We start from the raw sequence: 26,425 nt of genomic DNA, 5'->3' as shown, positions 1-26,425 counted from the left end.
GGATGAAAACTAGCACATCCATTTTAGATAAAATTGCCCCTAAACGAAACAGCAAAAGCTGCTCGAGTAAATATAAAAAATGGTTTGACACCGAACTTCTAAAAATGAAACAACTAGTCAGACGACAGAAAGAATTTGGAAAAAACCAGGAAAATTGACAGACGGAACAACTGGAGATCCAACATAAAAATCTATAAACAACTGATAAAAGAAAAACATAAAGCATTTTACTCTTCCATAATCAATTTATCTAACACTAGCCCAAAAGTTATCAATACAAAAGAGCAGTTCAATCTGGTTACAAATTTATTTAACACCACACAACTCGTGCATAATATCAAACTACCTTCAGCAAATGATTTAGCACAGCATTTCGATTCAAAAATTAAAAACCTAAGAATTAACTGTTCAACAAATGACACATATGAACATCAGATAGCCAACATAAAAGGAAATGCTATTCCAGCTGACATGATTTGGAGTTCCTTTCAAGATTTAGCATGGAATAACTATATCAAATTATATAGCAAGTATTAAAAATCATATTGTGTTTTGGACTCATGTCCCCCAGAAATTATGAAAGCATCTCCATTAGACTTTAAACTATCTTTGCTGAATTATTTAACCGATAATCTAAAAAATGGAAAATTCCTCATTAACAATGGCCACATAATAATAACCCCAATTCCAAAAAATAGCAAAGAATCTTCAGCACTAGTCACCAACTATAGACCAATAGCTTCAATTCCATTTATTGTAAAACTCAAGGAAGGATTGGTACATACCCAATTAATGGAATATCTCAATCAATTCTCTCTCTTACATGAAACTCATTCTGGTTTTAGACCTTTGTTCAGCACCAAGACAGTAATTGTGGCTATCTTGGATAACTTTCGCCTCCTGTTCAGTAAGGGACTTAACGCCCTGGTCATGCAATTTGATATGAGCTCTGCATTTGACTTAGTAGACCATGGGAAACTGTTACAATGCTTAGATGCAATTGGTATCAGAGAAGAGGTGCTAGACTGGTTTCGAGGTTTCCTTATGTCTCGCACCTATCAAGTACGTTTCAGTTATGATATCTCTCTGATACCTGGAGAAATCCATCTGGCGTGCCGCAAGGGTCACCACTATCCCCATTGCTTTTCAATGTCTACATGTCTTCATTAGGTGCGCAATTGTCCCAGCTGGGGATAAAATTATTTAGCTACGCATATGACTTCACGATCATTATCCTATTCACTAACTCTCTCTCGGAATCATTCCCAAAGCAACAGAAGTACTAAATTTGATGGAGCAATGGATGACAGAATTCAGACTGAAACTTAACTCAGAAAAAACAAAATTTTTTATAGCTTCGCCACACCCACTTGATACCAAAACATCACTATGCATCAATAAACTCAGTTATCCTATTCAATCTACTATGAAGATACTGGGTGTAACACTGGACCAGAGCCTAACCATGAAAGACCAGGTGGACTCCATAATCAGAAAGGGTTTCTTCACTCTCTGGAAGCTTCGGTCCATTAGAGCATATTTTGATGTGTCATCATTCAGAATTCTGGTACAATCCCTCATACTGAATCACTGTCACATCACCTACTTGGCAATTTCCCTGAAGAATATACGGCGACTACAATTAGCGCAAAATACAGCGATCAGACTGATCTTCGGGTTGAAGAAGTTCGATCATGTTACACCTTCCTACCGACTTATTCATTGGCTGCTGATGGAAGCACATTTGAAGTTCAAGTTTGGTTGTTTCTGTTACAAGGTACTATTCGGTTTAGCCCCTAAATACATAACTGATGTTTTCTCTTTCTCAGCCAACAGACATAAGAGAAGTTCACACTTAAATTTTGTTTCCCCTCCGGTTAGGATGTAAATTCAAAAGACATCATCAACATCTCCTCTCACACCAGGCAGCATTATGGGGTAAAGATCTAGAACAATTGCTTACGTCTACTACTTATGGAGAATTTAGAAAATGCCTAAAAACATATCTGTTCCTAAAGTACTTAGGCAACTAACCTCATCCCACAGTGACTGATCCCTAGAGTTGTTGATTACTAGTTTCTAACTTTGTTAGGTCCACTCAATTTGTAGCATCTTTCAATCAATGTTAACTGGTAGAACATTGTTAAATCATTCAATCTGTAACATCTTTTGTTTATTGTAAACCGCATAGAACTTCACAGTCCTGCGGTATATAAACTGTTATATTATTATTATTATTATTAAATAGCTTGCTTTGAAACTGTGATCTCTATGAATTTATGTTCCTTTCATTTTGGCCACTAGAAATGTTTCCAAGGTCCTAAGGCTTCAGGAACCTCCCAGAGTTTTCCAGTGATGCATTGGGGGTCTCAGCTATTTGTTCTCTTAGAGGACTAGGCTCAAATAACAAATGACCAGTGGGTGCTGGATGAGATTCACAGAGGATACAAATTGGAATTTCCCCACTTCCTCATACATACTTTTTATGGAATCTCCTTATTCTGATCCTCAGAAAAGAGGTGCAATTTATAGACCTTGGAACAGTCATTTCAGTTCCAGACTCCCCCAAAACAAATGGATGATACTCAATTTACTTTGTAGTCTCAAAGAAAGAGAATTCATTTTACTCAATTCTGGATCTCAAAGGAGTAAATTGAGCTCTTGAAAGCCTTTCATTTTCATATGGAGACTCTACCCTCAGTTATTTTATCTGTGTCTCTGGTAGTTTTTACTTGGTGGGTTAAGTGACTTGCTCAGTCACAAGAAGCTGCAGTAGGAACTGAACCTGGTTCCACTGCATTAGCCAGTAAGCTACTTTTCCACTGTTTACGTAAGGTTGAGGGGTTCCTCTCAGTTTAGAGTGCATTCCACTAGAGGCATGATGACTTCTTTGGCCAAAGCTCAAGTTGTTTCTACAATAAATATTTGTAAAGTAGCTACTTGATCATCTTTGATTCTTTTGCAAGTTTTATAGGTTAGATGTATAGGCCAGAGAAAATGTTGCTTTTGGTGCAACATTTCTTTTAACAGGGGTGCCTTCATCTCACCCAACATGAAGATTGTGCTACATCCCATCAGTTCTGGAAAGATGTGGTAGGAAGTAAAAGAAAGAAAATGTTGTCTTACCTGATCATTTCTTTCCTTGAGTTAAACAAGCTCAGCCTGATACATATATCTTGCGGATACATATATCAAGCGGATTTTCTAGGACACCAAGCAGCAAAATGGTATAAGAAAATAAACGAATTTTTAAACAAAAAAAAGAGATCAGGACTTAGGGATATTTGGAGTATTGAGATAGGACAGATAATTTTTCCATCTCAATGGCAAAAATTTTGGTCCTGGAGAATACATACTACAAGATCAGCATCTATGAGTCAAACATGGTTGTTTTTATTACATAGAGTTTTATGGACCCCTACGAGATTACAAAAATTAGATAGTAATAGATCTAATAGATGCTGGCATTGTAGGATAGAAGTGGGGACATTGGACCATTTACTATTCTTTTGTCCCTGCATTAATTCCTTTTGGAAATTAATTTGGCCCCAAATTAATAATTTATTAGAAAATCATGTTGGACTATCATATGATACAATATTATTTGGAACAGCAATGAGAACACAAAGTCCGATTTCAGCTAATAATAATAAACTATAGTAATATATCTTGTATTCTAGACTGGTTTTATTTATCCTCCTATGTTAGCATTTGTAATGCCTTTTTTTGTTGTTAAACTCTGAAGGGTTCCTCAAGTAGCCGTATTAGTTTTTTATTCTTCTGAGATATTGATTGGCTTTTGTGCCACGTATTTCTTTGGTAGTTGTTTTGTTTCTAGGAAGCTGTGCCAGTGCATTGTCTCAGATTTCCCTGCCCAAATGTTCCCCCCATTTCTCCTCCCCTTCTCTCACTGCCTCTCTCTGCTTCCTCTCACTTCTCTTTGTAAGTCACCTTGAGCCTGCTTAGGTATGTGTGACGCAGAAAAAGAAGATTAGATAGATGGTGAGGGGGCCAATAGCTTTTAATGTCTGTCTCCATCTGCTGGCTGGTGGACATAACCTATCAGTTCTGGACTGATCTAGTCGGACTCGAGGAAAGAAAATGATCAGGTAAGATAATGTTTTTTATTTTATTCTAAGGATAGGTGAATTTTTTAAATGAGTTCTTATAAATTTACAACTGCAACAAATAGTACAATATATAATGTGCACTGCTATTCCTTCAGTATACAGTATCAAAACATACAATAATACCAAATTAAACAATATTCTACATTCAGCAAAAAAAAAAAAAAAAAAGCTCCCCTAAACATGGTTTTTACCAGCAAAATTCCAATCCCCATGGTCCCATCCCTCCCCCTTTCTTTCTGCCCAGGATAGCTCTGCAATGTGAAAGGTATATTTTTTAACTTGTATTTATCCTAACAGACTTGGTAGCCCTTTTGGTAGTTGGGTTCTAATCATCCAATAAGCATTTACAAAAATGAAATAAGAGAAGTAGGATATCTTGTAAATGTTTGTTTTAAATGACTATAGTAATTACTTATTTTTGACACTCAGAAGTGATAGTCATTCACTGTTCTTAAAATGCATTGGTAGTTCTGCATTTTCAGTTCAATTTTGTCATATTGAGCACTTCTTTGCTTGAAAGGTGAATTAAGAAGCTTCTCTTTTTTTTCCCCCCCCCTCTCACAAGGAAGCGCTTTTTCTTCTTAGATCTGTGGAGCACCTGAAGTATATTATTAATGCTCATGTACAGTTTGGTGAGTTTTGGATTGTAATTCTTAAAAGCTAACTGGACCCGATTTGCTATGCTTTTTCCCTGTTGACATAGAATGGAGAAAGCTTTAGTGAATCAGGTCTTTAGTGGTAAGAAGAACATAAGCTCTCTTTTTCCATTGAACATTCAGGTAGCAATAGAAATGTCCAGATTAAGATATTCATTTCCCCATATATTTTAAGTAAACTGGTGTGGTAGCTGTGTGTGTTCACTTTTAAAGGTAATAAAGAGAGATCAAACAAAACCTGGAAAAGAAGATAGCCCAATAAATAAGGCGGTAACTTAATAAATCCTTTGATTAGCTTTCAAAGGCAACACCTTCTTCATCTTATTTTCTTTTCTCTTGTTTTATATCTATTACCACATATTTTACAAAGGCCTTACCAACATACAACCTTTTTGTAAAGCATGTGCAAGGATATGGTAATTGGAAATACATGAGTATACAGGAGGATGGTGAATATCAAATATAAAATATAGAACAAAGGTAGAGAAACCCTGGTTATTTTTGGATGCTTATTGTCTTGGAAAGGTTTATGTTGAAAAGGCTTGAAAACAACCACCATATGCTTTATAGAAAGTCATTCTTTTCTTTATAAGCTGTAGTCTTCAGACAACAACACTATAAGCTTTTCATATAGTCCTTGCAACCAGTTGCCCTAGATTGGTCCCTGTGAGGGACCTACACAGGTAACACAGTTATAACATAGTTATTCTGCAGGATAATAGTGCATTTCAGGGTGGGTGTTAGCTCATGAAGAAACCCTTGCCGCAGACCACATTAAAATGCATCTAAATGTATGTTAATATGGTCATTAAGTATCCCGCAGTTATGCATTTTTTTAAAAAAAAGTTTTTCCTGCACATTGTTTGCTACAAACTTCATGCCCGGTATAGGGCAATGTAGAAGGGCTGGTTGGGAGGAGCAGTTTGTATAGTGGCACTCCCATTTCAACCTGACCACCCTGACCTGGACTGCTTTCTGCAGCAGCCCCTCCTTTCTTGACTAAGGCTCCATATGAGCCTTTCAGGAGGCGTCGTTGTTGTACCTCTCTATTAAGACAGCTTTCTTAGTTGCTATCATATCCGCACAGAGTGTCAGAGATGCAGGTGCTTTCCTTAGATTCAGTACCATCCTTACTGCAGTTACAGTGGCTCTCTTGAAATCTGCTTTGCTAGATGCTGTCCCATTTATTTCTATAGAGAGTGCATGCAGCTCAACTGGGCGTCCACTTATAGTCACATGTGTAACTTAATTGACGCAAGATTGGTACAACTGATTTTACAACACTATTCTATAAACTTTTCAAAGGGAGTGTTGATGTGAGAGGGGCATGCTGTAAGTTGTGCATGTAAGGGCCAGCATTTATCCCACTATAGAAATAGCATAAGTGGTCACACCTAAATTTAGACATGTTCCTGCTGCCACCATGCATTAATTTTCTATAAAGGAATCCTCTTGTTTCCTGCAGATGTGATGATAGCAATAATAATCTAGAGACAGATATTGCTATTGTGCTATTCATCTTTGCCTAGTTTCTGCTATTGTGTTTTGCTGTTCATCTTGTGGTTACTTACTTTTTTGTTAACTTGGTTTTTGTCCTTGATATTTTTATTTTTTTATTTTTAATCTCTTTTATGCAAACCTCTATGATGATTTCTACAAATGGTATAACAGATGTCCTAATAAATGCTAGCTCGGCTAGAATTGGAATTTAATACCCTTCTCTCTATTATACAAAATAGCAATTTGGTTCTCACTTCATGCTACTCTTTGGGTTGTTCCACAGTAAGAGTCAGCTGCACTGGTCAACCTGTCTTTGTAACATCAGCAACTCTGGCATTTTTTTTCTCCATGATTGGGTTGTCCCTGAGTAATAGATAAACTATAAGATAAATTGAGAAATCAACAGAAAAAGCATTGTTTCTTACCTGTAACAGGTGTTTTTCTTAGATGACAGGGTTGATCCCTCTAACCTCCGTGAGAATTGCATTAATTTTTGAGCTGTGGAACTAAGGAGTTGAGGAGATTGCTGTGTGTGGGAAGGGCTGCAAATGCTTGCACTTTACACTAAGTTCTGAGCTCTGGAAGAGCTGTTCTGTCCCACCAGTGTGATGATATCACCCACTTGTATCCTGCTGCCTATGGAAAACATGTTGCAGGTAAGAAACAATGCTTTATAGTCAAATTTGATACATCTTTTTCAGTTTATGAATGGAAAAGTTGGGATTAAAAAAAAAAAGATCCTTTTTTACATGACGAGCCAATTCAGATTTATTTTTTGTTTCCCTTACAGTATTATAGAGGGCATTTACATATAAAGGAAGGTTGAATTAGTTGATTTGACCAACCATAGAATTTAAATCTTTCCAAATGGAGGAGGATATATACTAGTAAGAAGAGTTAATGTGCCACTAAAGATTTTGCTTTTCTTTATAATACAGGCTTCGTGTATTCTTTTTTTTTTTTTTTTTCTTTTAGGCATAGCTTTAATGATGTGGAATACATTTATTGTGAAAAGGTTTTCTGCTGCTGCCTACTTAATGGAGAAGGTAAGTACTGGAAGAGGAGGGTTAATCCTGACATTTTTTTTATCATCGTGTAACAGCAATTAACTACATCTTCAAATGAAAAATTGAAAGCATTGTATATATTGAATTTTGAAGCACTTTCTAAACGTCTTTAGAGGAGACCACAGCAACAGAAATGATTTTGTTGCACTCAAAGAATTCTAGTTGGGAGCTTTATGGAGACACACAAGTTTCTAAATCACTTGATGGCACCAATAAGTCTATGAAGAGAAGATATGTTTTTGGGGTATATTCTTCACTTGAATGCATACAAGTCAAATCTTTGTGGTCTCTAGAAAGAAAACCAATGTAAATTGTCTTTAGGAAGTGACTGTGTGACAGTGAAGCCTCCATGATAGAAGGGGTTCTGTACCAAGAGCTGTATGTGTGGTGAGGCAGCACATGGTGCAAATACAGAAAGGTTCAAAATTTGCTCCCAGCCCACTGTCTTGTGTCATTGTCAGTGGTGAAGCGAGCTTGGGGGTCGGGATGTCAGTGGGCAAGTTGCATAGGGTGAGACTATAGCTCAATATAGCCTGGCACTAACTCGTTAAGCTTGAGGCCATGATCATTAGAACCTATCCATTAGACTTCTTTTCACTGCCCACTGCTGGCATAAACTGAAGGATAGCTAGCACAGAGTCAGCTACTAAAAGTCTGCTGAGCAAGAATCTGTTTTTCCACAAACAGAGAAAGATCTTATTCCCCTCCTCCCTCGCCACACCTAAAACTTAGTGTTATTTACCCACCCACAATGATCTACAGGAAGGATTGGTCAACCTCCAATTAGTAAACTACCTAGACAAATTTAACATCCTCAGCGAACATCAATCAGGTTTCAGGAAAGGATATAGCACAGAAACGGTCATAGCCCTCTATACTAAACCACCTCTATGATCTTTTCAGCAAAGGCAAAAGTGCACTGATTCTGCAACTAGACCTTAACAGTGCGTTCGACCTGGTAGGCCACAAAATCATGCTACTGTGCCTTGATGCAATGGGAATCTCGGGAAAGGTAAAGAATTGGTTCCAAGAATTCCTAACAAACAGATCCTACCAAGTAGCCAGCAATGGAAATCACTCCAACCCATGGAAAAACCCATCAGGGGTACCCAAGGCTCCCCTCTATCACCTACATTATTCAACATCTACATAGCATCCTTAGGTCACCGACTACAAAAATTAAACTTAAAGCAATACATATATGCAGACAATATATCCATCCTAATCCGCTTAAATGACATCTCAACTGAAATTATAGACAACCTCTCACACACAATGGTAGAAATCGAAAAATAGACCACCAACTTCAAACTGAAACTAAACACAGAGAAAACAGAAGTCTTCTTGGCAAGCCCCAATGACAAAATAACGAGAACATCATTAAAAATAAACGACCACGAATATCTGATTTCCAAAACCATAAAAATTTTGGGTATCACACTAGACACGCACTTGACCATGGCTGATCACACAAACTTAACAGTGAAGAAATGCTTTATACACTATGGAAACTAAGGACTATTAAAAAATACTTTGACACAAAATCCTTCAGGTTACTGGTGCAATCACTGATCCTATCCACCCTGGACTACTGCAACATCGTCTACCTGGATATCCCACAAAAAAACAATAAAGAAACTGAGATTAGTGCAAAACACTCCAGTTCGCTTAATCTTCGGACTGAGAAAAAAGACCACATTAGCCCATACTACAAAAAACTGCACTGGTTACCAGTGGAAGCACGAATACAGTTCAAATTTGCATGTATCTGCTTCAAACAAATCTGGGGCCTAGCACCTTCCTACCTGCAAACACACTTAACTCTACACAACCCCACACGAACAACCAGAAACAAAAACATCTTCGCCTATCCTAAAATCACTGGCTGCAAATACAAATCCTTCCTTGACAGAACCTTCATATTCCAAGCTAACAGACAACAATCCTGGCTGGGAAACTACATAAATAAAACCAGACAGACCTACAACGCATTCCGAAAATCAATCAAAACCACTCTGTTTGACAAATTCATCACCTAAACAGACTGACCTTCGCTCACTAGGCATTTCATTTTCCCCCTACAAACCCGAAGCAATCTTTCTGGCAATTCCAACCCTTCTCACATTCTCTCCCCTTACAACCCTTTTTCTTCTGTAACATTCCCCTCATACATTTGTAATTCGCTGAATGTCCAGCCTTCTTTCGATGTGAACCGCCTAGAAGTCGTGACTATGGCGGTTTAGAAAAATAAAGTTATTATTATTTTAAAAATATTCCGAACACCCTTTAGGGGAAAAGAATGAAATTGAGGTTAGGATGGGCCCCCTAGGTCATGAAGGGATTTTATTGCAAAACATGCAGAGCAAACATCTCTGTTAGACTAACTGCCAGCAGGATTTTCAGATTTCCTTGAAGATCTGAGGGATCTCTGAGACCAATAGCAAAATGTAATTTTGCTACATGGTCAAGTGCTCTCCCATCCTTTTCTGTTACCCTATTTCTAAATTCCATTCTGTAAACTCTGCTATATGAAATGTTAGATTTTTCTTCAAGTTATGAGTGAAAAAACCTAATATTGCCCTGGTTGTATTCTGTCAATTTCTAAATGCTAGGTTTATAACATGTAAAATCTTATCTTTAGGTTGGAAAAGCCCCAAAGGACAGGTTATGCAGACGGGTAAGTAGATTTCTGATAGAGGTCTGAAATAAGTTTGTGTTCTGTATGTGATATTTCCTGTTGGCAAGAAGCCAGCTTATTTTATAGGAGGCTAAAAGCAGATTTCTTGGGTTTGAGCTTATTTTATAGTAATGCAGTTATTTTCTTTCCTGTTTTAATATTACATAAAATTGATTATTGTGCAAGATTGGGGGTGTGGGGGGGGAGCACTGGATCGCGACTAGTGTGTGGAGGGTATCATGATCAGCCTTCATCAGGACCAAGATCTTGGTCCTGGTCTCCTTCTGGTAATGCTTGGAGAGCTATATTTATTTGAACAAGGTACCCCAGAACTCTAATAAATATGACATAGGGTTGGTTTTTTAAAAAAATTTAAAATTACAAATTGCAATTTACAATTATTTTTTTTATTTAACTCATTTCCAGAGGTAATTTTAATATGTCCACTTTATTTCCCCTTAATCCCACTCATATAGTCTTCTAACTGGGAGGCACAAACTGTGGTAACTTCCAAAACCAGGGCACCTCCACAGTGTCCTGTACCCTACCTTACCTCCCCCCCCTTAATAGCCAGGCTGCATCCCTCCCTCAAATCTCTTTCAATAAATGATTTAAATGTATTAAAAATAATGGGATCAAATAAATTGTTTATTGGAAAACCATGTAGCGTTATCTTATGATACTGTGATATTTGGAATGTCTATGAGAAAAAAGAGTCAGATATCAGCGTGTAACAACAAACTTTTAATGATTTTGACTGGAGTTGCCATCCAACAAATTACTAATAACTGGAAAGATCATAGTAGGCTTAATTTTAATTTTTGGTGGAATTCAGTATGTCATATGTCATAGAAAGGAAAGATCAATAGCGGTACAGAATGGAAATTATAAAAATTTTATTAAAATATGGGAGCCATTAACATCTTTCTGTCATGATTAGATGCCATTTTTCTATTAATTATATACCATTTAGTATTGGGTGGGGGGAGGGTTTCAAATATATGATCTTATAATGAATAGAGGGATTTGAGGGAGGGTGGGGTGAGGATTATATTTCTACTTATAAGTTATAATGATAAGATGTTCAAGTGCTCAGACTAATTATGTTTATTATGAATATTTGTACACTTGATGAAAGTTTTAAAATGAATAAAGAATTAAAAAATAAAATAAAATAATGGAAAATGATTCTAAACAACTCTGAACTACTTGGCAAACCCTAAGCCACTTACTGCATCTAGTATCTGAAAAGGTCACAACCTCTTAAGCATCTGTAGAACAGTTGTAATACATTTCCTTCATTGCCAGATCAATCCAGAGTCTCTCCAGTGATAGAAACTTCAGACTAATAATACTGGGTCTCCACTTAGAGGTCATTTGTTGAGGAAATAGTTGCAAATCCTTTAGTCTAGGTTCCAGCCAGTGTGTGTCAGTAAAGCACTATAACTAAGCATTGTAGGTAACATGCATTCTAGAAGTATTCTGCTGCATGTATATTTTATTTTTTTTTCACACAGGATGTAGGAATGAGTGATACTGCAATGACTTCATTCCTTAGCTCTTGCTGTGATCTTCTCCAGACACTGATGGAGGTAAGAGAGGTGTGTCTGTCCAAGGCAAAATAAGCATCAAACAAGAGATCACATTAAAAAGAGCCAGCAACTACACGCACGCACATACATATCCTGAGTACTCATTTCTTACAATCATTCTGTTACTCATCTCTTTCACTATATTTCTTGAAGGCAAGAAGCAGCTCATGCATTATGTACAAGTTATATATAAAGAGAGGTTTTATTTCACAATAGACTTAGAAATTCACATTGTCGACTGCTTCCAGAAGAAAAACTAAATGTGGATGTGAGCATCTGATAATAGATATTACATATTTCTCCTATGCTTGACACTATCCTCTGCATTGCTGTACCAGGCTGACATTCATTGCGATGAGATGCAGGCACCATACCTGGACACAGAAGATGTGTGGATGTCGGTGGAAGGTCCTACTTCCATAGTGGAGATAGCCCTAGAACAGAAACACATCCACTATCCATTAGTGGAGCACCATTCTGTGCTGTCTTCCGTCTTGAATGGAATAATGAGGTTCTCACTGAAGTCTGTTAAGCCTCTCACGCTCTTTGATAGTAAGGTATGTGTTTTCTCTGGAGCCTTCTTGCTGTTTTTCTTGACTTCATTATGAGGCATATTCTTTAGATTTGTTTGTCACGTCTCTATTATTTAAAGCAGTTGTGCAGAGAGGGATAGACTCCTTCCAGTACCCTTGTCACTTCTGCTGTAGAACTAGGCACCAGATGGTGTCATAAATCCTGAGCTAACATACCCTTTCCCCTTAGAAGCTGTAAGCGATATTGCAGCACAGAATACAGATAGTTCCAAGCCATATGTCACCATTTTCATGTTTACAGTAGATTCTATCAGTCATAATTCAGCATGCTTTTGCCTTTCACTGGTTCATCACTTCAGTGTTTAGACTGCTGGTTCTTTTCACCTTTCCTCAAAGGCTGAAGTGCAGGCTCATACAGTAGGTGTCACTCTAGAGGAGGGGTTCTAGCCCAGTCTTTGGTTGCAAAAGCCTGTCTACTTTTCAAGATCCACAATGAATATGCATGAGATAAATTTATATGCGTTGTCTTTTTTTTTTAACCAACTTTTTTTTATTCAAATGGCAAAATATATGCAAAATAGCAGATATATCCATTTTCAATATATAACACAACCAAACAATGAGCAAAGAAAACGAGCTAAGACAAGTAGGGTCCAGGCTTGGCTCTTAGAGCCCGGACCCAGCTAGGCCCCATCCCAATGACACCCCCCCTACCCCTCCCCGCCATCCTCCCACCCACCAGCACCTCCCACCCCCCTAAACCCACCCTCAACCCACTGACAGTAGAGGTACCACTGGCTTCCGTAATCGATTGACAACTTGACTTTTAATTAAAGGGGGTAAGCTATCCAAATAAGATGCCCAAACGGACAAGAAGAGCTTACTCCTATGATAAGAAAACCGAGCTGACATAAATTCCCATACCATTAAGATTAAATTTATTGCACCAATATCAGATGGTGGGGAGTCCTGAAGCCAATGATTCAGGATGCACTTCTTCCCCACAATATAGCCCTTGTGGAGAAGTAGACTATCGCCCGCAGAGAGCCCTCCCAGATGTCCCTGAGCCAAAAAAATAATCTCTTCAACCCACGAGGGGAGGGTAAAGCCCACCAAGGTCTGCAAATAGCAATGGACCTCTAGCCAAAAGGTAGCAATTGCTGCACATGACCAAAGACCATGTGCCAAGGAGTTATCAACCTGGCAACATTTCAGACAAGTAGGGGTAGGGATACACCCAAAATGAAAAGCCTGTTTCTGGGAGATATAGCTCCTATGAAGGACTCAAAACTCGCATTCCTGAAGCTCAGCGCTCTGCACCACCCTAGGGATCTGCTGCATCAGAGGAGCCAAGGATGCCACCCGAGGATAGCATCCCAAATCTCGAGCCCATAAAGATAAGGAGCTGTTAATATCCCTACGCGGCTGCAGAACCACCAGCCGACGATGGTATTGGGAGACGGACAGCCTGTCCCAATGAGCATCAAAAAAGAAGTCCTGTAAAGTGACAAGAAAGGTCTGAGTCAAGGACTCTTTAGATAAAGAAGCTACATAATGAGCAAGTTGTCGATATGCAAAATGATCTGTAATGCTGAGGGACCAGGATGCCTGGAGAGCTGGGAAAGGAGAAAGACCACCATCCGCCATAAGGAAATGCCCTAAATTACAGAGCCCCTTTCTCGCCCAGCATTTAAAAACAACATTGTCCTGTCCAGGACTAAAGGCCACGTTACCCACAATAGGCTGTATTCTCTTTATTGTATGTAAATCCATCTCATGCATGTTCATTGTTTGTATCCCAGAAACCTGACTGGCTTGGTGTATCTGAAGGACAGCAACCCTAATCTCTGAATGCAAGACGAAGAACATTATGATTCTAAAACAGGAGATGTTTTTGTCTTGCACTCTGAGATTATGGTTGCTCCATCTGCAGCCTACTAGGTAGATGTTTTCTGTAGCTCCCAAAATATTACCCTATTTATCTAAATTGCAGCCCAAGCTGGTATATTTATGCTTTGCTCAGCAACAAAAGTTCAGCTGATTCCAGCCAACAAAGAGGAAATTGACATTTCTGAGTCTTTTATAGTATTACTTTGCAGGATCTTCCCAGTTAGAAGTTTATTAATTGATCTACTCCATTACTTTGTAGGGCTTCAGTTCTGTCATTGTCCAAAAATTCCATGTGCTCTACCATGTCTTTAAAAGTATTAGTTGTAAAAAAAAAAAAAAAAGTACTTCTTATCCTTGTAATAACATGGCATTGCCTAAGGACAAGCAGGCATTATGTTCTCCATGTGAGTAATGTCATCCATGGATCCTGGTACGGACATTGCCAAGTACACTGTCGCTTAAAAATTTTTGACAGTACCTATACTGCCCATGTGCCACTGTCTTCCCGCCTGACATCGGCTCATGAGACTCATCAGTTCATTGCTTTCCATGCAGCTGAGAAGCTATGTCTTTAGTTCTCTCTTCATCATGTCACATGTTAACCTTTATTTTATGCCTTCCCTTAATTATTTTTCATTATTTTCTTCATGGTTCATTATTTTTATCATGTTCCAGTATTTTACCCAACTATGGTTCATTTTTGTCAATTTTTCATTTTTTTGATCCTTGGGCCACTCTGGGCCCTTTTTTTACATTAGGAATGTCGATTGACCGAGTGGAGTGGCCTTTCTTATTCCGAGTACTGAAATGGTACAACTTTGGTTCCTTTTTCACAAATTGGATAGAAACATTATATCGACAACCCACGGCCCGTATTCTGATTAATAACTCTCTCTCTAATAGATTTTCCCTTCACAGAGGTACCCGTCAAGGCTGTCCCCTTTCACCATTATTATTTGATTTAGCATTGGAACCTCTATTATCTGCTATCCGACAGTGTTCCCTAATAAAAGGTATTCCCTTATCCAATCGAGACATTAAATTAGCAGCTTATGCCGATGACGTTCTCCTCTTTCTCAGAGATCCTCTTGTCTCTTTACCCCATCTCATTTGCATTGTTTCCCAATATTCTCGTCTCTCGGGATACTCTGTCAATTGGGAGAGGTCAGAGATCTTTCCTCTCAATGACCATATTTCCTCCTCAGATCTAGCTCATTTCTCTTTTCCATGGTCACAAGGAGCTGTGAAATATTTGGGAATCCTAATTCATAAAGATCCAGTTCATGCTCAGGATCTTAACATATCCAAAATCAAAAATTTAGTTTTAAATACTACAACGCGTTGGTCCCCGCTTTATCTGTCCTGGTGGGGTAGAATAGCCTCCGTTAAAATGACTCTGGCCCCACAAATTAATTACACTCTTTCTATGCTTCCCCTTTTATGCCGGAAAAAATTCTTTCATTGGCTTAATATGAAAATCTCTGAATTTATTTGGAACAAGAAAAAACCTCGTATTGCTCTCGCCAAGCTGAAGGCCTCTAAGATTAATGGCGGCCTAAATCTACCAGATTTTTATTATTATTATATTGCATCATTAGCCAAATATGGAGCTCAATGGATAGTTGATTCGAACCCTCAAGATCAACCAGCATGGTTTGAAATGGAACGCTTTTTATGTACACCACTGCACGTCTCGTGCTTTCTTACAGTGTCAATACCTAGACACCTGAGAGGGTATTCTTTGTTGTGTGCAACGCAGCATGCTTTACGCCTATTAGATGCGGCGGCTGAGATTCACGCTGATGAAGGCCCACTCATGTCCCTTTGGAATAACTCTAAAATTCAGATCAGCGGAAGATCCCTCTCATGGAAGAGGTGGCAGCGGGCGGGTGTGTGGTTTGTTCATCAATTGGTCTCCTCTACTTCTTTTGTCCCCTTTGATATTTTCCGTTCCACATACTCACTCCCATCCTCTGTACGTTCACAATGGCTTATGCTTACTGGAATATTAGCTAATATACATACACGCCCTGACTTTATGACCTCTATTCATACTGTTCGTCATTGGTCTACTCTGGCTTTACTGAAGGGTAAGGCAATATCTCTTTTTTATGGTATACTAAGAGATCACTTCTTCACCTTTTCATCTCAATCTATGAGCCATTGGGACTCTAATTTGAAAACCACGCTTTCTGAAATAGATTGGGAACTCTTCTGGTCTTCCACAAATCGTCCTCTTTTATCATCCAGAGTTTCGCAATCAATGTACTTTATTATGTGGAATGCAGTATGGACCCCATATCGTATGTGGAAAGCGAATCTACAACAAGACTCTACCTGTTGGAACTGTTTGAAAGCACCCGGAACTCTTGATCACATGCTTTTCCACAGCAATATGGTTCATTCCTTTTGGCTTCGTATTTGGGATACCATAAAATCTATTACTAAATGTTCAGAAGTGATCTCCATGGACATTATAATTCTTCGTTCTCAACACCCCTGTTTTGCACAATCAAACTGCCCGTCTAAACTCATTGACACCATGTTTGTGACAGCTCTAATGCATATTCTGAAAAACTGGAAATCATCCTCATTACTGGACTATACCTTCTGGTGGAACTCTTTAAGTATGTACCACAAATTTGAATCTTATGCATATGAGAAGAAATTGTTTTCTCGATCCTCCACAAACTTGACACGAAATAAATCACCTTGGTCATTCTTAGATTCATATGTTCGTTCTGCTCTATAGACACTTCTGCCTCTCTCTCTCTCTATCTCTCTCTCTATTTCTCTTTCTCTCTCTCTTCCTTTATCTTTCTCTCTCTTTCTCTTATCCCTCCTGTTTCTCTGTCTTTTTCTGTTTCTTTTCTAAGCAATTCCAGATACTCTGGATCCTTTTCACTAATCTAGTTCTATTCAAACGATTGTAGATACGAATATTTGATACATGATTTTTATTATGATTCTATGTGTTTGAGCTGCTTTCTGTTTATATTTCTTATAATATTCAATAAAATTATTGAACTAAAAAAAAAAAAAAGGAATGTCGATTGTTTTCTGGCGTCCTAGTTATTCAAGCTTCCTGGGCCATTTAGCCCTTAGATTTTACATTGGCTGTTCTCCCCTCCATGTCAAAGAGGATACTGAGTGGCTTTTAGAAAAGTTCTTAATGTAATCCACCCTCCTATGATAGTCCCTAGAATGCACTGAATCTCATAGGATCTTTGTGGCTTTTGAATCTAACAGACTTGAAGTTTGTGTTTCCAAGAGAATCATCTCCACTTGGCTGGCAAACTTTATCTCCTTCGCCTATACTCAGGCTGGGCTGATGTTCTAGGGCTGTGTAACAGCCCACAGTGTCTGAGCTATAGCTGCTTCCAAACGTCATTTTCACTCTGCATCCATTAAGGACATTTGCAAAGCAGCCACATGGTCCTCAATCCATACTTTTACTTCTCACTACTGTTCGGAGCAAACTCCAAGAATCAGTCTATTTGAACAAGCAGTTCTACAGAATCTTTTTACTTCCTGAGCTCCAGCCTTCCTTCAAACTCATTTGGATTTTACCAGGCTCATATATATCCATTATACTCATCCAGAGCCATGATCCTGGCAGCTTGGGAGTCCCACATGTGAGAATATAATGCCTTCTTGTCCTCAGAGAAAGCAAAGATACTTACCTGTAGCAGGTGTTTTCTGAATACTGCAGGCATATATTCTCATAACCCATCCATCTTCCCTAGTTAGTTTCTTAGCTTTGTTACTGAACTGGTGGCCCCCAAAATGATGACAGGTGGGAAGGCATTGGCACGTGTGCGGTATGGGCACCACATTGTTCATTGGTCCCATGGCATGAGCTTTTCTTTGTAATCACCTGTAGATTTTTTCACCCTGTTTTTATACTTCTTCCCCCCCCATATACCTATTTGGTCATCACAGAATTAGCCTTTTGGTTAGGGAACACACACCTGTTATGTGGCATTGTAAAAGAGCAGTGACATCAGCACTTAACTCACCTGGAGCCTGGACTCATACTCTAGGTCACAGATTTCATAGTTGGATTCAATATACAGTCCTTTTGTGCCTGCAAAACTAACACAAAAATGTTTTCTTGTTTCACGCTTAGGGCAAAAATGCCTTTTTTAAGGACCTTGCTTCAATACAGTTGCTACCCAGTGGAGATATGGACCCAAATTTAGTAAACTTACGACAACAGGTACATTGAAATTGCTGCTTTTTTTTCATTTTATAAAAGGGATAAAAGTTCACTGACGTTAAATCAGTGCCATTCTTTTTTAAATCCTCCTTTCAAGTTTTTAATGAAGGTTGTCAGCGCAGCAGTTCATGTACAGCATCAGGCCCAGAACTCCAGCAGTGCCACAGAGGAAGCCTCGGCTGCGTTGGCTGGAAAAGATCTAGATTGGACAGCATTAGCAGTGGAAATGGCCCAGCACCTTCAAGTAAATGAAGATGTGATCAGGCGTCATTATGTGTTTGAACTGTATAGCTATGGAATTGACCATCTAGGAGAAGAGGTAATCCTGCGTATTTTAATTTTAGTAATACCGTTTTCAAACCAAAAACTCGTGGGATAAAAGGCTGTGCCTGCCTTGGCACAGTCCACCTCCACCTCTATCTGCAGCTCACCTCTGTGTCCCAACATCACCTTCACGTGTGCATGTGTGTTGATAGCGAAAAGTAAATTTGGTACACAAGCATTGTCTCCATCACTGTACATGGGAAAAACGCAGACATAAATGAAAAACCATACAAGTACCGAGGGCTGTGGTGCCCTCCCTCAGTAGCCTTCCATTTAAAAAATGTACTTGCAGGCTTTTCTGCCTGGTATTGGCTGTAAGCATATACTTGAAAATCTGGATGAAGAGTACTGTATTCATTCAACATTTTATTATTGTAATTGAAAAACAAGCTTCCACAGAGGGCCTGCTAGAGAAGGCTCAAGAGAAGTAGGTGTTTTAACATCTAAGAACAACATGAGCTCTGATCAAATTTATTTGTAACCTCTACCACCATGGTAGAGGTTCCATAGAAGTGGACTTCTGTTCCAGCTGAAGGGTACAATAGTGCCGTACTCCAGAAAAAGCCAAAGGGCTAGATTTAATAATGCACATTAACCTGTTAATATGTATTATTAGACATTAATGAGTTATTTTGCACAGGTTCCATTATGGTCAAAGGGACCTATTTACTAATTGCATTAAATCACATTGACATGCATTAACACAGTAAACGCATTATTAAATCTCAGTCTGAATCTGAGCTAGACAGGAATGGGGGAGAAAATAAGAATGGGCAGGGGAAGAGAGGGAGAAAAGCACACTGGTGGCAAATGAAAGCTAATGGTTACCCAACCCCTTCTCCCTGAGTGCATGGTCAAAAAAAAACAACTAATGAAACATGCCTTTAATTTATAAAATTTATATTTATTTTTATGCAACCAACTGAGGCCCCAATGCACAAAAGGTTTCCATGCCAGTAAGACTCGTAAAAGCAGTCTTACTGGCACACAATCCCTCCTCCCAATATTCAGAAGGATTCTCCGTGGCTACAACCAATCCTCATAGCAGCCAACGTGACCCCTATGCAAATGCATCGCAAAAAGTTAATTAGTATCGCTATTTTCCAGCAGCTTTGGAGCTGCCCAGTAGCTGTTGTGTATGCTTTGTGCATATACACAACACTGGCACAATAGTATTAAAAAAAAAAAAAAAAAAGACTGCAGCCCTGCTTTCTTACTGGTAGGGGTTTAAAAGAAAATCGAGGCCCCCTGACACCCCTCATGACATCAAGCCCCCTTCTATACTTTCCCCCACACCAAGTCCCCAAAACAAAATCCTGGTGGACTGGGTGGGTTTGGTCAGATCCCCAGCTCAAGAACCCTCCCCCGACACTCTCGCTTACCTTTTTGTAGAAGATGGACAGGAGGGATGCACACTCCCTCCTGCCTCGGGCCACCTCTTCAAAATGGTGGTCTGCCCCTGCCCTGGTGCATCCTGAGATGCACTGGGAGGGGCCTAAGGATTGGTAAGACTGAGAATCAAGGTCCAGCTGTGTTCACCCTAACCTCCCTGAAGACGTGAGGAGCTAGTTGGGGTCAAGGTTTCCAGACCCATGAGGTCTGTGTAAAAGGCAGCCTGAAGAAACAAGAATTTCAGGCTTTTGCGAGGCAGAAATCTTCCCCTTGTTCCAACTGCAGTCAGAGCTGATGCAGGTCCAGTACCTTGCTTGTGAATACAGTGCATTACTGTCTATGGGAGACATCCGGAGGGGGGGGGTGTCTTAAAAGGGAAGTTTTATCAGTATTGTGGGCTCTCTATAGGTCCCTTGTCTCCAAAATCCTATTTTTCAATTTTCTAACTTTGCATTTTTCTACCCCAGTCCAGTTTTTGGCACCAAAATGCTGCAGTGGTGGCCATCTTGGATTTCTTAATTTTGGTTTAAAAGCCTCTATCTGCCTCAAAACACCTCAATTTTGATAATAATTTAGTTTGATGGTCTCCCCCAAGCCTTTCTACCCCTGTATCATACCAGCTTTGTACTGAATGGTCAGTGTGTTTTCATAAACTCATCTCTTTTTGACAACACACTGCTTGAATAATTTTGCTCCTATGCTGCAAAGAGAGGTATTACTTGATTAAATGGCAACTATGGATCACTGCTGAGATTCTTCTGACCAAGGAAAAAATGTGCTTTGTGGATTGATCTTTCAACAGAGGAAGAAAAGTAACAGATTTCTTAGGATAGAGATATACATTTTGACATGATCAGCTGTCTGTGTTTGTTTTTTAGGCCATTCTCCAAGTGCATGACAAAGAAGTCCTGGCATCCCAGCTGCTGGTGCTGACAGGACAGCGCCTGTCATATGCATTGTTGCACACACAGACAAAAGAGGGCATGGAGCTGCTTGCCAAGCTTCCTCCAACACTCTGCACCTGGCTCAAAGCCATGGTAAGTATACGCAAGCTAAAGCCTTTAGGAAGTATCAAAACTGAAGCAAAGAATAGCCACCATTTTTTTTTCTCTGTAGCATGAAAAACTACGAGGGGGTGCTGAAAAGTTCTCAGCCTAACCAGTTTCCTAAATTCTGTGCGTTAAGTTGCCACTGTAGCTGAAAAGAGTGTTGTTTTATTTTGCAAAGAGCCAATTTGCAGAATTGTAATGCTGTGTTTTGACATTGTTTCAGATCATTGATTGAACCATGTCAACGAAAAGCGTGGAACTCCAAGCTGTCATGAAGTTCCTATTCCTGCAAAAGAAAACGTCAAAGGAAATCCATGAATGTATGATAAAAACATTGCGCGACAAATAAATAAAATGCCTATCGTATTTCACATTGAAGGAGTGGTGTGTAATCTTTCAGTGTGGAGATTTTGAGACTGAAGATGCAGCAAGGTCTAGGAGGCCTCAAACGGTGTCAACTCCTGAAATTGTTGACCGTGTCCATGACCTGATTTTGGCAGATTCGGCAAATATCTGCTAAAACAATTGCTGAGACACTACAGATATCCAGGGAATGTGCTGTCTATATAAGCCACGAACAGCTGGATATGCAGAAGCTGTCGGCAAAGTTGGTGCCCAAAGGTTTACATGCTGACGAGAAACGACGTTGAGTGGACACTTCCAAGTTGATTTTGCAGCTTTTTCAGTGAGCTGGTGCCAACTTTTGGAACAACTAGTTACTTTTGATGAAATATGGTTATACCACTATGATCCTGAGACAAAACAGTCCTTAAAGCAGAAAACTACTGTAACTTGCTGTGCCAATTAAAGGAGGTATTGAAAGAAAAAAAAGAGAGGGAAGCTGCAGGAAGGAGTTCTCTTTTTGCAAGGCAATGCACCTTGGTCACAAGACTGGCAAAACGATGGATGTTAGATTATCCACCCTATTTACCAGATCTTGCTCCATCTATTTTCTGTTTCCAAACCTTAAAAAGAGTTTGAAAGGATGACCATTTTCAAGTGATTCAGAGGTGATTGAAGAAGCAGAGCAATATATCAATGACCAGACATCAGAGTATTTTTTGGAAGAATTCAGAAGCTTCAGACTCAATGTGCCAAATGTATTGAACTTAGAGGTGAATATGTGGAATAACTTGTAAGCACCCCCTCATACATATAAACCATTCTAGATTGGGCTATAAGATGTATTAGAAAGAAATCAAATGAGAAATCCAAAATTGGGCCCTTATAAGGTTGAGCTGATCTTGGTCAGCTTCTAATGACCATGTTTGGTAAAAAATAAAAAAATAAAAAAAATCATCCCATCTACCTAAGAAGAGTGTGTGAAGCTGTTGTATGACAGACATAAAATGCTGAATAACTTTTTTTTTAAGGCCTGAACCTACAAAATGAATATGCATGAGATAGTTCTGCATACAATAGAGGGAGTGAAAGCAAATCTTTCTCATGCAGTTCATTTTGGATATCCTTAAAATCCAACTGATTTTGGGTACCCCAAGGAGTGACTTAAGAACTTCTGCTCCAGGGGGCTCTGTGTATTCAAGAAGGCTTCTGAATCAGAAGGTAGGCAGAACTGGTTGGACTGTTCCTAATGCTCCTGATCAGAAGAGGAGGAATTGTCCAGTTCATCTCCTAAATCAGACAAGAATACATTTTCCTCAGAGTAGGTCATACCTGAGGTTTGTCTAGCATTTTTAAGCAAGATTTCATTTATGATTAGTACTAGTACTATTTAACTTGCAAGAGGAAGCAGAAACATAGAAACATGATGGCAGATAAAGGCCAATGTCCCACTAGTCTGCCCATCCGCAGTAACCATTATCTCTTCCCCTCTCTAAGAGATCCCACGTGCCTATCGCACACTTTCTTAAATTTAGACAGTCTTTGTCTCTACCATTTCTACCGGGAAACTGTTCCATGCATCTACCACCCTTTCTTATTTCCTTAGATTACTCCTGAGCCTATCACCTCTTAACTTTATCCTATGCCTTCTCCAGAGCTTCCTTTCAAATGAAAGAGACTCGACTCATAGCATTTACGCCACATAGGTATTTAAACAATAGAAACTACATCTTTAAATCATTTACGTTTGCTGCGTGAATAGTTTATCTTGAGGCTTTTTCTCCATCCTTTAAGATAAATGTAGATCTCCTAGGTAAAAACCCACTGCTGGTGAGTAACATTTTTTTTAAATTTATTGAATTTAAAGATCTCTATCATATCTCCCCTCTCTTGCCTTTCCTCTAAAGTATACATATTGAGATCTTTAAGTCTGTCCCCATATACCTTATGACAAAGACCAGCACCATTTTAGTAGCCTTCCTCTGGACCAACTCCATCCTTTTTATATCTTTTTGAAGGTGTGGCCTCCAGAATTGTACACAGTATTCTAAATGAGGTCTCCTCAGAGTCTTATACAGGGGCATCAATACCTCCTTTTTCCTATTGGCTATATCTCTTCCTATGCACCCTAGCATTCTGGCTTTCACTGTCACCTTTTCAACCTGTTTGGCCACCTTTTCACATCCAAGTCCTGCTCTTCTGTCATGCACATAAGTTCTTCAGGTTTTTGCAGCCCAAATGCTTGACCTTGAATTTCTTAGCATTAAATTTTAGCTGTCAAATTTCAGACCATTCTTCAAGCTTTGCCAGGTCTTTTCTTCATGGTATTCACACCATCTGGGATGTCTACTCTATTACAAATTTTGATATCATCCGCAAAGAGGCAAATCTTACCTGACAACCCTTCAGCAATATTGTTTATAAAAATATTAAAAAGAACAGGCACAAGAATATAACCTTGAGACATACCACTGGTAACATCCCTCCCTCCTCCTCTGGAGAGTTGAATAGCTTATTGAGTATTCAAACACTCAGGACCACTGGTATAAACCAAAATGACACTGAAGGTATTTCATATACAAAGGAACAAGCCTCAGATTATGGAGCTTCACCCACTTTGGTTGAAGTTTCTTCAGTTTATTGTGATATGCTTATTGAGGCCATACTTCATCTTTCAGACCTTGATATACTAAATAACTTTCCCCTTTTGTGTCGGGAAAACTGCTTAATGCATATAGGCCAATATGTACAATGTTTAGTAGAATCATAGCTGTACAAGCTGGATCTCTAACAAAAACAAATGTCAGCTTTCCTGTTTTGGGGCTTTTTCGCCTCTTTTAAGTGTGATGTCTCTATGGCATGGGTGTCAGTCCCTCCTTGAGGGCTGTAATCCAGTCGGGTTTTCAGGATTTCTCCAATGAATATACATGAGATCTATTAGAATACAATGAAAGCAGTGCATGCAAATAGATCTCATGCATATTCATTGGGGAAATCCTGAAAACCCAACTGGATTGCGGCCCTCGAGGAAGGACTTTGACACCCCTGCTCTATGGCCACTCTGCATATGTCCTTGCTTTACTCAGATTCATAATACAAGAGGGGTTTATGGAAACTAAATGGAAAGAGTGCCTGTTATGCAGCAACATCTGCATTTAAATTTTTAGAGTAGTATTTTCAAATGTTGTTTTAATATTTATGCAGATTTTTAAAAGTAATAAACACTTTTTAGGGTTTTTTGACTAGCACTGTCAGTTTTTATACATTATTTTAAAAAAGGGATTGCGAGTTCACAATTTCATATTAAAAGTAGTATTTATATAAATATGTACATTTTTATATTATATATAATTGTGCATGTGATACAAATTAATATAAGGAATTTTGATCAACATTTTAATGAATGTGTTTTGTTTTGTTTTGTTATTTGTAGGATCCTCACGACCTTAAAAATACAGATGTGCCAATTGGAACAACAGGAAAGCTAGTGGATAAAGTGATAGAACTCCTGCCAGAAAACCATGGCCAGTATAGCCTGGCTTTGCACTTGATAGAAGCCGTGGAAGCAATGTCCCCTTCATGACAATAATTCCAGCACTTTAGGCCAACTGGAACACAAGTAGTGCTTGATCATTTTCCACACCACTCTACCAAGCCAGGCTTAAGGAAAGGAAGACTACCTCCAAGTGGCTTTTGTAAGAAGAAACTCAAATGTCAAGTATTGCGCTTGGTTTTAAAACCAATGATCATCCCATCTGAATTCCACAGCATATTATTGGACATGAAAGCCTCATTTGCAAATGCTGCATTATTTATTTCTTACTTGAGCATTTGTAGTGTAGCCAATTTTAACAGCCATTTTATCCTAATTCCTTGACTTAAAAAAAAAATAGCTTGATGTGGTGTTCATGACTCTGCTTTATATCTTTTGGCTGTTTGCTAACTTGCTGTATCTGCCATTCAGCAGTCTCAAAGTGGAAGAATAGTATAAATGTTAATGAAATACTCCATCCTCCTTTGTTGTCTGGCAGCACAAGACACCTGGATTTGGTGGGTCCAGAACCTTAGCTTTGGGTTGCTGGCTTGGGCACTTGCGTTCAGACTGCTCTTTAGATTACTAGATATTGGTATGGCTTTGGCCTTGCATTTATTTTAAAAACTGGAATAAATCCCTAGGCGCAATGGGAAAAAACAAGACGTAGTTCACCTTGCCCCGTATGACTTGGAGCATTCTAGTATTCAGGTTATGATATAATTCCATATCTGGAAGAAAGGGCTGAGCCAGTCCTGGTTTTTCCTGTCATCATGGTCCTGTAATTCAGCTTGTTGAAAAGAAAATCATACAGAAACTGCACATCTATGAATAGAGGAAGCTATATAGTATAACCTTAAAACACTAATGGGAACAGTAAGCACAGATGTAACGGTAGAGGATGGAGAGCTGAAATTACTGCATCATTGTCTACAGGCTCTGCATGTGCAGGGGAGGTGGGGGGGATCTAGTTTGTGCCAGGGATCTTGTCTTTATCTTACCAGCAACATTAAGGTAAGAAAAGCTGAGTGGCTATGCACAGGTATAAATGACAGAATGAGTGGGAAAAGATACACAGTCTGTAATTGCAGACACACACAGACTGCTTCATCTTCAAGCCAAATATATTTAAGCAGTAGGCTATATTTCTCTTTGTTTCTCAGTACTGTATTGTTGGAGAGACTTTGGGGGGTCTTTGTTAGGCAATGAATTTATGCAACAAACATTTTTATGGTTGCAATATAAACTTATGCTGCAAACAGCCACCACCATAATGTGGCCTTCTAAGTAGCTGAGGTCCTGAATTTTAAACAGTTAAAGCAAAAATTTCTATCAGCAGTCTGTGATTGTGATCCATAATATATATTTTATGTACCTGTTGGATTCATTCCCCATTTTCTCCACCAAATACCTAATAAAATAAAAACTGTTACCTGCACGTTAATTTAAGTAGCTAAATCTTCATTCATCTTGTCTTTTATCTTTGTCCGAAAAGAAGACAGCAGTGCACAGAAATCTTAAT

At 38.9% G+C, this 26,425-nt stretch overlaps 1 protein-coding gene across 3 annotated transcripts in view; it reads left to right on the top strand.

Annotated features, from left to right (window-relative positions):
• The window catches only part of RAB3GAP2 (RAB3 GTPase activating non-catalytic protein subunit 2), a 191,409-nt gene extending 165,211 nt beyond the window's left edge, over positions 1 to 26,198 (top strand). For all 3 annotated transcript variants that reach the window (XM_033936867.1, XM_033936866.1, XM_033936865.1), the window contains 9 exons: positions 4,696 to 4,762; positions 7,262 to 7,332; positions 9,995 to 10,030; positions 11,548 to 11,622; positions 11,961 to 12,179; positions 18,175 to 18,264; positions 18,362 to 18,583; positions 20,859 to 21,017; positions 24,805 to 26,198. In XM_033936867.1, coding sequence (XP_033792758.1) covers positions 4,696 to 4,762; positions 7,262 to 7,332; positions 9,995 to 10,030; positions 11,548 to 11,622; positions 11,961 to 12,179; positions 18,175 to 18,264; positions 18,362 to 18,583; positions 20,859 to 21,017; positions 24,805 to 24,954 — 1,089 coding nt within the window. In that variant the 3' untranslated portion in view covers positions 24,955 to 26,198. The remainder of the gene's footprint in view (positions 1 to 4,695; positions 4,763 to 7,261; positions 7,333 to 9,994; positions 10,031 to 11,547; positions 11,623 to 11,960; positions 12,180 to 18,174; positions 18,265 to 18,361; positions 18,584 to 20,858; positions 21,018 to 24,804) is intronic.
• Positions 26,199 to 26,425: the final 227 nt, after the last annotated feature.

This window comes from Geotrypetes seraphini, chromosome 3, assembly GCF_902459505.1.
Source record: "Geotrypetes seraphini chromosome 3, aGeoSer1.1, whole genome shotgun sequence".
NCBI lineage: Eukaryota > Metazoa > Chordata > Amphibia > Gymnophiona > Dermophiidae > Geotrypetes > Geotrypetes seraphini.
Note: the sequence above shows the minus strand (reverse complement) of the source record. Positions and strands in the feature narration are given on the sequence as shown.